At 32.9% G+C, this 15,168-nt stretch overlaps 1 protein-coding gene across 2 annotated transcripts; it reads right to left on the bottom strand.

Moving 5' to 3' along the window:
* Positions 1-2,585: 2,585 nt before the first annotated feature.
* On the bottom strand, positions 2,586-10,721 carry LOC114321009 (putative polyamine transporter At1g31830). Of its 2 annotated transcripts, none has more exons than XM_028268132.2 (2): positions 10,372-10,721; positions 2,586-4,493 (listed from the first exon to the last, which is right to left on the bottom strand). In XM_028268132.2, the coding sequence occupies exons 1-2, from the start codon at positions 10,525-10,527 to the stop codon at positions 3,036-3,038; spliced, it is 1,614 nt and encodes a 537-aa protein (XP_028123933.2). In that variant the 5' UTR covers positions 10,528-10,721; the 3' UTR covers positions 2,586-3,035. The 2 variants fall into 2 exon arrangements, with proteins under 2 accessions (XP_028123933.2, XP_028123942.2); XM_028268141.2 differs by lacking the exon at positions 10,372-10,721 and adding an exon at positions 6,048-6,263.
* Positions 10,722-15,168: the final 4,447 nt, after the last annotated feature.

Here is a 15,168-nt window from a genome sequence, read left to right as displayed (position 1 = left end):
TTTTTTGGAGTTTTTCAAACATTCTTTTTGGTGGAAAATTACCATACGACTCATATAGTATTGTGGAGCCCTTGGAAGGAAATGGTGGAATTTCTGAAATTATTGAGGGTAAAATTGTCTTTTTACAAATTTGCTAAAGAAACATTGTTTATTTTTTTATTTATGGAATTTCTGAATTTGACTTCTCTATTACCATATCTTTTTTCTGTTCTTAACAAAAAAAAAAAGGGGGGGGGGGGGGGGAAGTTGCTTATTTAGTTATTCTGAACAGGTAAGCTAGTAATTCATAGATAAATTAGTCAATCTCGAGCTCAAATAAGTTCAGTCAATTTATTTTTATTTAAATAATAAAAAGTATGTTCAAATAATAGGATAAATAATTATTTAGAAATTTAAATAATGTAAATAATAGTAACAAAAAAAAAAAAACTCATTATCTAACTTGATTAATATTAACGAGTCTAAGGTGGATTAGTTATTGAGTGCAACTTGTGCTGAATTTTTGAGTTTGATAAATAAACAAGTTAATCTCCAATTTATTTTTATTTAAATAATAAAATAAAAATATTATTTATATATATTCAATAACAAAAAATATGTTCAAATAATAGGATAAATAATTATTTAGAAATTTCAATAATGTAAATATTAGCAAAAAAAAAAAAAATCATTATCTAGCTTGATTAATATTAATGAGCCGAGTTCAACTCAAGCTGGATTAGTTATTGAGTGGAACTTGTGCTGAATTTTCGAGTTTGATAAACTAGCAAGTTGAGCTCAAGTTTGGCAAGTTCGGCTTGGCTCGATTCATTTATAGTCCTAATTATAAAAGTAGGTTGGCTCCACTTGTTGTGGATGAATATTACTGAAACTGATTCCAAGCCAAATATTTTAAGAAAACTAAACTTGTTCTAGATATCTAATAGTTGTTTGTGATATTATTTTCATCTCCGTGATATAGCTTTCATTTACTGGTTTTATTTATAGTAAGCTACGAATATTCTTTAAGCCTGTAAAACTGACTGGTTCGACGCATTCTTAATTTTTTCAGGGCTTAAGTCGGACTCCCCCCAAATTCTTAGCCGGGTAAATTTTCAAAATAAACAATCCAAGTCTGGTCCATGGTATTTGATGAATAGTTATCATTCAGTGCATTGATTTCCAGCTTTGTTTGAATACCGAAAATCTTATCTTCAAAATTTTCATGTCTCCTTGTCTCAAAGTCTCGTCCATAATACTTGAGAAGTAGTTATTATTTAGTGCCTTGATTTTCAGCTCTGTTTGAATACGAGGAATCTTCTATCTTCAAATTTTCTTGTCTCCTTATTTCAATGTACTCTTAACTATTAAATCATATTTTGAAATTTATGTGACTCAACATTCTCACATGATTTAGTGATTACGAATGCATTTGAAGAGATGGCTAGAAAGATGTAGGAATAATAATCCTTTTCTTTATATATCATATGGACGAGTAAAATTACTTGCTTAAACTTCTCATGTCAAACATTCTGTTCTACCAGCATAGAAACTCCATCCAAATTATCAAAAAACTTCAAGGTTCTTGAAAATGAAAACAAAAAGAGAAGATGAAAACGGAGATTCACAAAGTGGTTGACACAATCAAATCAATTTCTAATAACTAATTACCAAGCTGTAAATCCTTTTTGTTTAGGGTTTGTATGGAATGTGGGTTGACTTTTTAATTTTTTTAACTTGGGGTTCAAAAATCTCGTTTGTGATGAATTTTGACTTTTTTTGTTTTTTGTGAGAAAAAAAATGAAATGATTATGATTTGAATGCGACATTTTATTTTATTTGCTTTTTAGCCTATGTTGTATTTTTGTGACTATTTTAGTCCTGTAACCTTATGCCAAACGGCAATGTTTTCCGGCTAGTAAACATAAAAATTCAACGTCACGTCGATTCAAAGAATATGCAAACATAAATTTTCAACAAATTTTTTTTTTTGAATGACAGAAAACGCAAGGAGTGCAACGTATTGATTCTTATCCTTGATGAAAATCTGAAGTAGGATGGCAGGAAAATAAAAATAATGTGAAGGAAAAGAACAAAACCACAGCCAAAGAAAAGAAAAATAAACCTGAATCTCAATACTCAATATTCAAAGCTAAATAACCAATACATAAGGGACTATTTAATATTTATAGGCATTTGAGAAACCCTAATTTAAAAGTTACCAAAATTAAGACATTGCCAACAAAGAGTAACAGTCATACATTAAAAAAAGATAGACATGGGGATTCAGAGAGCAAAAGAAAGGGGATGAGTTTTTCTCAGAGAAAGAGAAGCCACTTCTTGAAATTATGTTTCTTTCTTTAACAAACAACCAGATTTTGAGTACCCAAGCAATGATTAAGAATCTTAGGGTATGTTTGGTTTGGCTTTATAGAGTGATTTTGGGAAAAATTTTCTAAAAAATTTGTTTGATTTGTAATTTTTCCAAAACAATTTCCAAAATCACTCTCTCTCTCTTACACATCAATAATCACTTTTTTCTTTTTTCTTTTTTCTCCCTCCTCTTTCATTGCCAATCATTTTTTCTCTCACACACATCTACTCAATTACAACAAAATATCAAATCATTCCAAACTCCCAAACTCCAAAACTATTTTCAAAAAACACAACCAAACAAACCAAAAAAAAATTCTAAACACCCTCCCCAAAACAATTTTTAAAAATTACTCTCTCAAAACCAAACCAAACATACCCTTAATGCACAAACAGTATTGGCTTCAGAAAATGCTTGAAGAACTAACATTTGAATCAGTCAATAAGAACATGCTTATTTTCTTCGGTTCTCCACAGACTCGAGCTCTGATGCCAATCAGGGTAAGACAGAGATGGTAAACAGCCATTTACCACATACCAATAGACATCTAAACAAGGCAAATAGCTTGATGAGATACAAGAGACACCATACAATTCTTGTCGTTCATTGAGACATTGATTCTTGTGTTGACAGCTCACACTGTTTAGTATGATGCTTTCATATACAAAGAGAACCGGTATTACTAATCAATTAAGGATTCAGTATTCCCACGAGCAGCACCGTGAAGATCTGGGAGATCGGAATTTTTGGAGAACTTAATCCATCCCTTTTTTTCAACATGCTTGAGACAAGGCTGCATAACAAGCCCAATAACAACGGCAATGAGGCTTACAACCATCACTTTGAGTGAAGAAAGAGCCAACACTACACAAATTAATATGGTCGGAGGAACACACATCAGAATTGATCCAATTGTTCCCAAAGGTATCTTGTAAGGCCGAGATGCAGCTGGGTATTTCATTCTTAACCTTATAAATGATATGAACTCCAAAATCATTCCAAAACAATACAAATAGTTTTCTGCTTCGATTATCTCTTGAAAGCTCAGCCATGAAAGCAAAATCACTCCAGAAGCAGAACATAAGATCCCTGCAACAGGAGTTCCATAACGAGATCTCTTCGCGAAAAACTTGGGAAGCATCCCTCTCTCTGCCATACCAAGAAGTTGAAAAGAATCGCTGCTCATCTCAGTCACAAACATCCCCATATTTGACATTGCAGCAGCTCCTTGAATCCAAAATCTCAACCATACTCCACCCACCATCTTAGCAATATCAGAGAAATACCCATCAGTCCACAAGTCACGGTTGAGTGGTATAGAACCGGTACCAATTAGTAGGGGAAAAATATACCCAGAAACAACTAGGATCAAAGCATAAAAAAGAGCCTTTGGTAGAGTTTTCTTCGGATTATGCACCTCTCCAGAAAGTGTACTTACTGAATCCCAATAATTCAAATTCCAAAATAGTGTGTTTAGAAACAAATTCCAATCGACAGTGTGTAAATCTACCACTAACCATCTTGAAGGCCTTAATTTTGGGATTGAAATAAATCCCATAACTACGAATGGAAAGAGCGAAAGAACCCCCAACAGAACAGCCCCCCAACCCACAACGGTTAAACCCCTATAATTCATGTAAGTGAGGAGAAAAGTCAAACCCAACGTCGCTAAAACCCTTGGACAACCACCAGCTAATTCTGGGATTGCAGATTTTAGGTAGTCAAGAAACATGACCGGGTAGAGAGCGTTATCAATGACACCGCTGAGCCATTTCATCCAACCTTGTTGAAATCCCCAATAGTCACCCAATGCGGATGAAACCCAAACCACATAACCACCATCCTCTGGGAACATGGTACCCATTTCAGCAGTTATTAGGGCTTCAGGTACACTCCATATCAATGGAAATACCAAGAACCCTAAAAGGGCTAGAAGGGGTCCAGCAGCTTGCACACTATCCTCAACCCCAAATGGTCCCCCAGATACCTCATAGAAGATGAGAAAAACAAGGGGCAAAACTGAGACTTTCCTGGAATTAACTATCCTAGAAGAAGGTACTTCAGGAATCCCCACATATGATGCAGCATTGTATTCTCCCATTGCAATGGAAGTTTGCCTATCAACTGCGTTCCCCGATTTCTGCATTCAAAATCAAATTCTTCTCATAGAAAATATTGGGCCTCTCATATTAATCACAAAAATTAACAAGCTCACACCAAAATAACAACTATGCTACAGAGCCCGAATGGGCAACGGCTCGAATGGCTCAAAAAACATTTTCCTATTTTTTTTTTTTTTTTTTCTTTTCAGCCGGAGAAAGGAGGAAGACGAAGGAGGGGGAGGGGGAGGGGGAGGGGGAGGGGGAGGAAGGAATGGAGGGGGCCTAAAAAATGGAGGAGGAGGCGGCGGAGGAGGAGGCGACGAGCGGGGCAGAGCCGACGAGGGGCGGAGGCGACGATCGGGGCAGAGCCGGCGACGATCAGAGCAGAGCAGCGAGGCGGCGAAGGCGGAGGCGCGGCGATCGGCTATCGGCGACGACGACGGCGACGGCCTCTCCCTCTCCCTCTCCCTCTCCCTCTCTTTCTCTCCTCCCTCTCTCTCGCCTCTGCTTCTCAGGTTCAAACGAAGAAGAAGAAGCAGAACAGAAAGAACAGGAAGGAAGAAGAAGAAAAAAAAAAAAAAAAAAAAAAGAGTCAAAACCCAAAACGACGTCGTTTTGGGTTTTGAGCCAAATTCGAGCCATTGATTCGGGCCCTCAAACATTATTCCCAAAATAAATAAATTTCCCATATAAATAAAGGGTTTACCAATTTAAACAATGAAATGAACAAAATTTGAATTAAATTTAAACTGGGTTCATTGCATTCTACCCCATTGGCAAATTGAGAGAACTATGAACTATGAAGGTCAGTGATTAAGATAGGTATGCTTGAGATTTGATTTTTTGAACAAGATGAGCTAAAGTTAATAATGAGAAAGATAAACAGAGCATGCATTGAGATCTGAAAAACAGCTGACAAGTAACAATTTAAGCAAAAGGAAAAGGAGACAAAGATGTGCAAAGAGAGAAGTTCAATGGAGGGGGTAGAGAAGGGAGAGAGATATGAACTGGGTTTGCCAATTTAAACAATGAAATGAGCAATTTTAAATATGAGTTATGCTAGTAGCAAATAAATTATCAAATTTTTTTATCAAACTTCTTATATGATGTGGGATCCACACATATATGATTTGTATGAGACCCACGCTCGTGTATATAAGAGAGGTTTGGGAGAAAATTTAATAATTCATTTGTAGAACTATAGCATTTTCTTTTTAAACATTGGATCCTCTCCTACTAATCAAATATTTACAACAAGTTCACACACACACCACCAAAACAATGGAATTTCTCATATAAATACCAATAAAGGGTTTGCCAATTTAAACAATGAAATGAGCAAAATTTTACAGAAATTTAAACTGGGTTCAATGCTTCACCTAAAAAAGACACATATAAAAGACAAGATAATTACTACCCAATTGGCAAATTGAGAGAAACTATGAACTATGAAGGGTCAGTGATAAAGATGGGTATGTTTGAGATTTGATTATTTTTGAATAAGAGATGGGGCTAAATCATTTGATTAGTTGGAATAATAAAAAATACAAAAGTGAGAAGGGCATTGAGATGTGAAAAACCACAGAACCAACCATGAATAAAGAAACACAAGTCATGAATCTGGGCCTGTGATCGTAGAACCGAACGGTGAAGCGAAACACAACTGTTTACAGGTCCACGACCCATCTGTCGAACCTCGCCCAAATCTCTGGGTATCGAGGGGAGAGAGAGAGATAGAGGGGGGGACTATTCTCTCTCGAGTCCCAACCAAATGCCAACATGTGTATACTCTTTTTTGAGTGCCCCTCAAAATTTTGACGAGTGACGTTGGAGGACTTAAATATTTTATGAAATTTCTCGTATAAATATGAAAAAATGATGCAGACCACTAATTAGTGGTTGCACTAGGATGTAGCAGTGGGTCTCATCCACTATTACATGTGTTTTGTGTTTTAGTTTTTTGTTTTTTTTTTTTTTTTGGCTTGTCACATCATTAGTGGTGATGTTTTAGTGATCTGTATCATTATTGTATAAATATGTATCTATAAATATGTAAATTTGCATGAAATTTATCTTATGCGAAGATTTGATAGAATATTTGAGATATATAGGCTCCGTTTGGTAAGAGTTAAACGGGACTTTTATGGCTATTTTAGTCACAAAAGATAAAATAGGTTATTTTAGTCACAAAAAATAAAATATCACATTTAACCCATAATCATTACATTCTTCTCTCACAAAAAAATTCAAAAAAACCAAAAAATAAAAAAGTCTTTTTCAAACCAAACTTTTTAGCCCAGGTTAAAATAGTTAAAAAAAATCAAAAAGCCAGCCCACTTCCCAAACGGAGCCATAATATTTTTCAATTTTGACAGGGATGATGTGACAGCAAAATAAAATGACGTGGCAGGCTGTCATTCCACCGGGCAATGGTGTGGGTGGGGGTCGGTACAGGGTTGATTAGCAATTATGATTAAGGGATTGTTCGGCATCTTCAATGTTAGTATAATTTTTTTATCTATTTACTTTTTAAAATTATATTACCTTTTTATTTTTTTTAATATTTTTTATAAACAATTAAAAAATACATTTATTTAAATAATTTCAAACCTTCTGTAAATAAATCATGTTAGAGACCTTGAAAAATTATCAAAAAATTCTCATGATACAACCCTAATTTAATGAGTATATTTAACTAATTCATTTTAACAATAAAATAAAAATTAAATGGGCAAAAAAACAGATAGTTTCACATTTTCAAAATTATTATAGATTTCTTTTTAGTAATGCTATGCTCATTTGGCATGTGGGTTTGAGTGAGGTTGGGGCTATTTTAATTACAAAAAAATAAAATAGATTTTTCAACTTTAGGCTAAAAGTTATCACATTTAAACTATAATTATTATATTTTTTTTCTCATAAAAGTCAAAAAAACTAAAATCCATCCCAAGCCAAAAGGCTAAAAAACCAACCCATTTTCCAAACGAACAAGTGACCTTTTGGCAACATCTAAAAAAGTCACATCTTTTGTTTTGTTTTGTTTTGTTTTTTTGGTCTTCAATGACATTTTTTTCAAAATTATGTCAAATATTTTTTATTTTTCCGATCTGTCTCGTTAAGATGAATCTAAAAAGTATAATCTTTTTTTGAAAAATACTAAAAAAAATGAAAAGGCCAAAATAAGTTTAAAAAGTCTACTATTTTTGGTTTATTTTTGTCTTTTCTAGACTTTTTTTGATTTTTTTTTTAAATTTATAATTTTTCAGTTCATCTTATTGAGCTGAATCTAGAAGTTTAAAATTTTTTCAAAATTTTAAAATAAATTCACTAAAGATGAAAATAAGTAAAAAAAAAAAAAATCAAAAAATAAGCAAACTCCAAACCAAACATTGACAAAAACTAATGTAGATAGTGAATAAAGTAAACAAATATATATATATATATATATATTAGTAGATAAGAGATGGTAATATTATTTTTTTATTATATGACTAAGTAAATTATTGATAAAAATAGTATTTATAATTATTATGTAAATTAAAAATCTTAAAGAATGTCAGTGTCATTATATTAAAAATATATAATTAATTATATTTTTTTAAATATGAAGAAAGGTGAGTGTAATTACTTATATGTTTTAAATGTTAGGCTTTGATGCGTTTGTGGGCTAAACCAGAAACCCGACGGACTCGTTTAAGTTTTGTTTTGTATGGCTTACAAAAATAAATAAGAAGAAGGGTCTACCTGAACTTCAACCACTAATGCCAGAGAAGCATATGGTACTCCAAATATTAATGAAAATGACATTATTGGCAATGTTCTCTCTCTTTAAAAAAAATATATTTACAAAAAGATAAAATACAAATACACTCTTGAGTTTGTTTAAATTATAAATTAATCTTTATAATTTTAAAAATTACATCACGTCTCTTTAAATTTCTAATAGCATAATAAACGATTATTTTATTTATTAATATTTTTTAATGATACCAGAAATATATTCAATTAAAAATTCTCATGATTTTATTGTTGTATAGAAAGATAGTTATGAATTTCATTTTTTTCTATTAATTTTGTTAATTTTGAAGGGGAATATTTATAATTTTTAAAATTATAGAGAGCAAGCCGTATTTTAAATAAAGTTCAGGAGTGTAATTTTAATTTTTCCTAAAAAAAATTATTAGAGAAGATAAAAAAAAAACTTTAACACCATAGTTTTTCTTCTCCTAAAAAAAATCATGATTAGTGAATGTGCAAAATTTTTATGCCTTTTTTTTGGGTTGGGGGGGGGGGGGGGGGGTGGTTAACAAATAAAAATAAAAATTAGCTGATTATTTTCTCACTCTTGCTCAAAATAAATAAATAAACATGATTAAAATTGATAGGAAAGTAAAGGAAAATATGATTATTTATATCATAAGATGACACAAAGATAAATTTTTAATCAGTGGTGCTACATCCATTAATTAGTGTACTAATTAGTGTATCAACACTAGTTATGAATTATTATTGACCCCATTCATTAATCACATTACAAATCTCAAAAACTTTTAAATTATGCCACATCATCAATTGCTATACTAGTAAGTATATTAATTGGTGCATATAACATTATTCTTTTTTTAATTAAGTACACATCAAAATTTGAGAAAGGTAATAAATAAACAAATTAATATGTAACATTATCATAAAAATATATAACTTTATTTTTAATCACAAATTCTAGTAACTATATTAAAAATTTAAGAAAAATTTATTACAAAAAATATGTGACATGCACTATAAAATTGTGTAACTAAATGCAAAGACTAAAGATTTTCCCAATAATTATGAATGTATTATATGAAATGACAAATAATATATAAAAAATGTAATTATGCTAATATTAATGTTTAAATAATGTTACATTAATCACATTTATATACTTATTAATTTACTTGTTAAAATACTATTGTTCTAAAATGTTTGAGACCTCTAATAAAATTTTTATAATTTTACAAACAATAATATAGAATGATGAGTGTTAATTTTTAATTTGTCCCATATTTAATCATGTAGAATTTTACTACTTGTCACATCATTATGGGTATATTTGAGAGTGTTGGCATTACTTATTTTCTATGTTTGGGAAGTTAGATTTGAGGATTTTTTTGGGCTAAAATAGTAACAAAAAATAAAATAGATTTTTTTGTCTGATAAGACAAAACATTACATTTAATTCATAGTCATTATATTTTTTCTCTTACAAAAAAATTAAAAATGTTAAAAATTCTTTCCAAATCAAACGTTTTAATCTCAAATTAAAATAATTAAAAACAAACCTAAAAATCAAAAGGTCAACCCAGGAAGCCATAGAGTTAATAACACCACATGTTAGGTTTATTTGGAAAGTGATTTCTTTATTGACTTTGTAACTAGGAAAAATTAAGATGTTTCGGAATGATTTTTTTGACTTTACAAAAAAAAAAAAAAAAAAAAAAAAAAAAAAAAAAAAAAAAATAAGACATTTCTATATAATTTTTTAAAGTAACTGTTTTGGACTAAAATCTAGTTCTGAAACATACTAATAGTGATAAGATAATAAAAAGAGTGAGCTTACAAATTCCAAATAACCTATTAAATTTTTCATATGGTATAGAACAAAACATTTTACATAAGTGTGAGAGTCACACATGTGAATTTTTATGAATTCTACACTTATATATGAGAGGTTTAATAAAAAAAATTGATAAATTATTTACAGTTTATAATATTTTCCTAATAAAAATAGACCGCGATTATATACTTATAATTATTATTTTGTTATAGGATTGCTTACCAGTTGCACCCAATCACATCTCAGTTGAGTCCAATACAACAGTTGGTTTTGTAAGAGAGAGAGAGGGAGAAGTGAACAGTGATCTACAATAATTGTACCTGGTTGTTGCCATCGGCGTCGCTATTTTGGCTCGGACCTTGTTCTGGTACGCTGTGACCGACGACTTGATCTGCTGCATCTCGGGCACTGGGAACGCCTGTGGGAGCGGGAATCTGGGAATCAGAACCGTTCGTTTCTGATCTTGCAACCATCATCGTCACCACCACCACGGTCAGAAACTCTGAAAACTGATAAGAACCTAAAAATTGGGCAATGAAGAGAGAGGGAGTAGTAATTCTGATATATTTTTATAGTATAGTTTTGGGGTTGAAAGCGTAGCGTAATCCAAAAAAAGAATAAAAAATTCAACGGGCACGACGTTCAAAGGGAGGGGGACAATCACGAGAATGACCGACACGTGAGAAAATTCTCCACGCTTTATTTAGTGGGAGATTTCAAAAATGAAGAAGCGAAAAGAGAAAAGAAAATATAATTATTATTTAATGCTATTAATGATGTATTTTTTAATAGTTTAGATCATTGTTGTTTGATGATAGAAGCGAAAAGAGAAAAGAAAATATAATTTTACTGTTTATTTAGTTATAATGAAGAATATTTTGCGTTCGATTCTCGTTACCAACAATTCTTTTTAGGAATGATTTATAAATGAAAAATATTTTGAAACTTTAATTCTTGAGCTCTAAAACTAATTCTACTGAGCCGATAGTGGGTCCCACCCACGGTGATGTTTTGGTCTTGGTTTGTTTTTTTATTTTTTGTTTTTTTTTTTTCCCTTCTTGTCATGTCATTAGTGCTCCAATATAGTACCAAAATTAGTGTTCTAAATCATTACTGTTTATAAATTTAATGTAAGTCCTCACTAAGATTTGTGGCTTGCCCTGGCCTTAGATTGAGGTAGCCTCCTCTCATCTAAATTTTTTTATATCCAAAAAAAAAAAAAAAAAAAAATTGAGAATCTCATTTTTTATTTGGTTACAATGAAAAACACACAAAAAAAAAAAAAGAGAGTGAGATGGAGATGCAATCTCATTTTTTATCTTTTGAGTTCACTTAAACTGTGTTTGGTTTATGAATTTGGAAAGGAATTTACAAATAGAAAGAAAAATGTGTGTGAAATTCATATTTCACCTATCTTTTCTCCCAAAATAGTTTAACCAAATACACTGTTAGGTTCTTTTATTGCACTATTTCCCAATTCAACTAAGCATAACTTGAAATTCGAATCTTATCAATTCTTTCTATTTCCCTCATCAAATTTTTTAACTAAACACAGCCTTACATCCTTAATGTAACGACCCTAAAATCCGTATAAAAAATTACCTTTATGCATTTGTGGATTAATGTTCTTCAATTTGATGATATCTGTTTGAATTGAAAAATGATTTGTTGAGTTACGACTTTACAATTTAAATTACCAACCTTTATGGGTTCAGGAATCAAAATTGAGTACTTGTATATGTTAATGAGAATTTTTAGAACTATTTGGGAAAATTAATTGGAAATCTAATTTGTCTGATTCATTAATGTATGTTTGGGTGGTTAACTTGGTAATGCAAATTGAAGGCCTTAGACGCTTCAAAAACCGGAACAGAGGATGTCTTTATGATCAGCATAATTTTTAGAGCCATCTGAGAAGTTTAATTGAAATTTAATTTTGTGCGATTCATAAAGGCGTGTTTGGCCCTCCTTATTTGTGATAAAGCTTATATAATTAAATATATAGGTGTGCATGAGTTATATAAGGGGTGAACTCATCTTTTTGGAGTAAAAAAAAAAAACAAAATATCTACAGAGAGAGAGAGGAAACCGTGAAAGGGAGAGAGGGAAGAGAGACAACTTTCCCAACATCCATAGAGGCTTTGAAGATGATTGAAGAGAATTGAAGGAAAAGAAAGAAGATCGCCCATGGAACTTGGAGGAATTGAAGAGAGCTAAGAGATAGACAAAGATTGAGTTAGGTATGATAATCTATCTTGAAATCTTGTGTTTAAAGTATCAATTTGGTAAAATCATAAAGATCTTGGAAGATTTAAACCCATTTGGGGTTAAGGTTTATCTATGTATTTACTTGAGCTAATTTGAGGAATTAGCAATTGAGTTCTCTAATTTTGTTTATGAGTGGAGCTCAAGCTCATGGATATCATGAAACAAACTTTAGATTATGCAAGAATCATGTGAATTTGTGGGTTGTTGGTTGCGTTTTTAAGAACCTTGAAGATCATGAAAGATTAAGCATTAATCTTGAACTTTGAGACAAAGATTGAATTGTTTGAAATGAAATTACACTTGGTTGGTGTTAGTTTATCATGTCATAAGGCAATTTTACATGTTTTTTAGTGATTTATTGTCACGACCCAAACCCGGCCCTATGGGTTTAGCACCGTAACCGGCCAGTAATCCGAGATTACCGAAGGCCTGCTTAACAGTAATACAGTAAAACAGAGTACAGGGCCTGGCGGAAGCCAATACAGTAAATAAATAATGTCCATTGAGCTGTGACAGTCTGTATGCCAAAAAGATTTTTCATACATTTATACATAACAGTACAGAACAGTATGCACGATATTTACAAGCATTCAGATTAGGGACTCGACCCTATATAACGGTACAGTAACATACAGTCTATACAGAACGGTAAAACAGTACAGAAGGGGGAATTCTTAAAACACCCCTAAGCCTTAGCAGGTAGACTCGGAACCTCGCGGTGAGGCACAAAGGCTGGCTTGACAAAACTGGAGTAACCCTGACGCCTCTAGCTGTGGTCTGGTGCCTGAACACCTACATATATATATGAGCAGTGAGCTAAAGCCCAGTGAATAACATAAAGCGTAAAGGGGTTTAGAATGAATGTCCTTACAGTAATGAAAACAGTTCATTTCAATCAGTAATTCAGTTGCTCAGTACAGTAAACAGTCATATGTGGTACATCCATTAGCATAACAGTAACAGTAGGTCTTAAAAGACCGAACAGTAATGATGGCCATCAGTCAGTAAACAGTAGTGGTTCCACAAGGAAACCGACAGAGATCTCTGTAACAGTAACAGTAACAGTAAACCGTAGGTACTAAGGATGCCACAGTACAGTTCAGAAATAAAGGACATACATTCATTCAGTAAATAATACCAGTTCAGTAAACAGTTCAGTTCAGTATTCAAAAGATAATCAGTTGAACATATCTTTACACAATTGTTACTCACAGAGTTCGGGCTACAGTATGCTAGAGCGTGTCTCTCCAGTCGCCAACCCTACACAGTTAACAGATTGAACACACTAAGCTACACAGTTGGGAAATCTCATAACTTAATCCCTAATTTGCCTTGGTGTGTTCTACCTCGATATCCTCATCAAGATGTCTTAAACTAGGCCTAAGAATGCCTAGGATGGGATGAGGATGCAAAAATACACTTAGGAAACATTTTCAGAAATTTCAGTGAAACAGGGTCCCGCTCGAGCGCAGGTTTCCCCGCTCGAGCGTACAGGCAAACAAAGGTCCCCGCTCGAGCGTGTCATCCAGTCCTCCGCTCGAGCGGACTGTTCTACAGTGCAAGATGCTGGAAGCTCGATTTTACCGCTCGAGCGGCACTAACCCCGCTCGAGCGGACGACTGAAATCTGGAAATCCCAGATTCGAGCTCCAGGTTCAAAACCAAGCTTAGATGCATAAAATTCGATCCTCTTGGGCCAATTTTCTGGAAAACTCTTTTAAACACATAGAATAACATATTTCAAAACTCAATTTAGGAAATCAAAGCCCAAGGGTGTTTAATTCAAACCCAATTTCCAACCATTTTCCAAGAACAATCCTCAAACATGACATGCATGACCTTAAATCATTTTTAAAGCTTCAATGCTGTTTCAAAAGAGCTCAAACCTTCAAAAACAAGATGAACTCATGGAGTATGACCAAAAGATGGACATGCATGTGAGGTATTATGAACTACAACCTCAAAACTTCAAGAATGGCAACATGCATGCAACAATTAAGCTTCAATTCAACCACAATGAACCAAAACATGACTAAGAAGACAATGGAGCTACCTTTAGTCTTGTATTTCAAGAAGGGAGCTCAAATATGCAATCACTTCAACAATTCTTCAGTTACCAAGCAATTTACCAGCAAAATCAACAAGAACAATTCTCTCTCTCTCTAACTCTCCTCTCTTGGTCGGCAAAAGCAAGAAATGAGCTGAGAAAAATGTTTGATTCAAGCATACCAAGGCTCTAACATGTTATAATAAGGGCCCACTAACAATGGCAAAACGGTAATTAAGTCCAACTCTTCAATTAGCTTATTTTAATCTAATTTAATCATACCTAAACAGTTTTCAGGTAAATATACCGTAAAATCACATTAATTATGAGGGTCACGGAACATCAGTCGATTTCTAATTCGGCCGCCGATAAGGCCTTCAATTAGCAGTTTAAACATACAAACAGGAACAGATAGTCAAACAGTCAAACAGATAGAACACAATTTAACACACACATACTCAGTCAATTCGATTCCAGTTTTCAGTCAGTCAGTTCAGTACCTTAGGTAGTTCAATTATCAGTCAAAATCAGTCTCGGTTAACAGTAATTAGCGGTTAATCAGTCATTAATCGGTAAACAGTATGAGGGTTGTTACAGTCTCCCCTCCTTATAAAGAGTTTAGTCCTCTAAACTCGAGTTACCTTCATTCTGGAAGAAAACAGGATTCAGTGGGAATAGTTCAGGATATCTTTTAGCCATGTCATCTTCCCTTTCCCAAGTGGCATACATACCACCATGGTTCTGCCAGTCAACTTTCACTAGCGGGATCTCTTTGTTTCTCAGTTTCTTGATCCGTCTGTTAA

This window comes from Camellia sinensis, chromosome 11 (genome assembly GCF_055761805.1).
Source record: "Camellia sinensis isolate YWXY chromosome 11, ASM5576180v1, whole genome shotgun sequence".
Classification (NCBI taxonomy): Eukaryota; Viridiplantae; Streptophyta; class Magnoliopsida; order Ericales; family Theaceae; genus Camellia; species Camellia sinensis.
The sequence above is the reverse complement of the archived record's forward strand: the minus strand, read 5'-3'. Positions and strand labels throughout refer to the sequence as shown.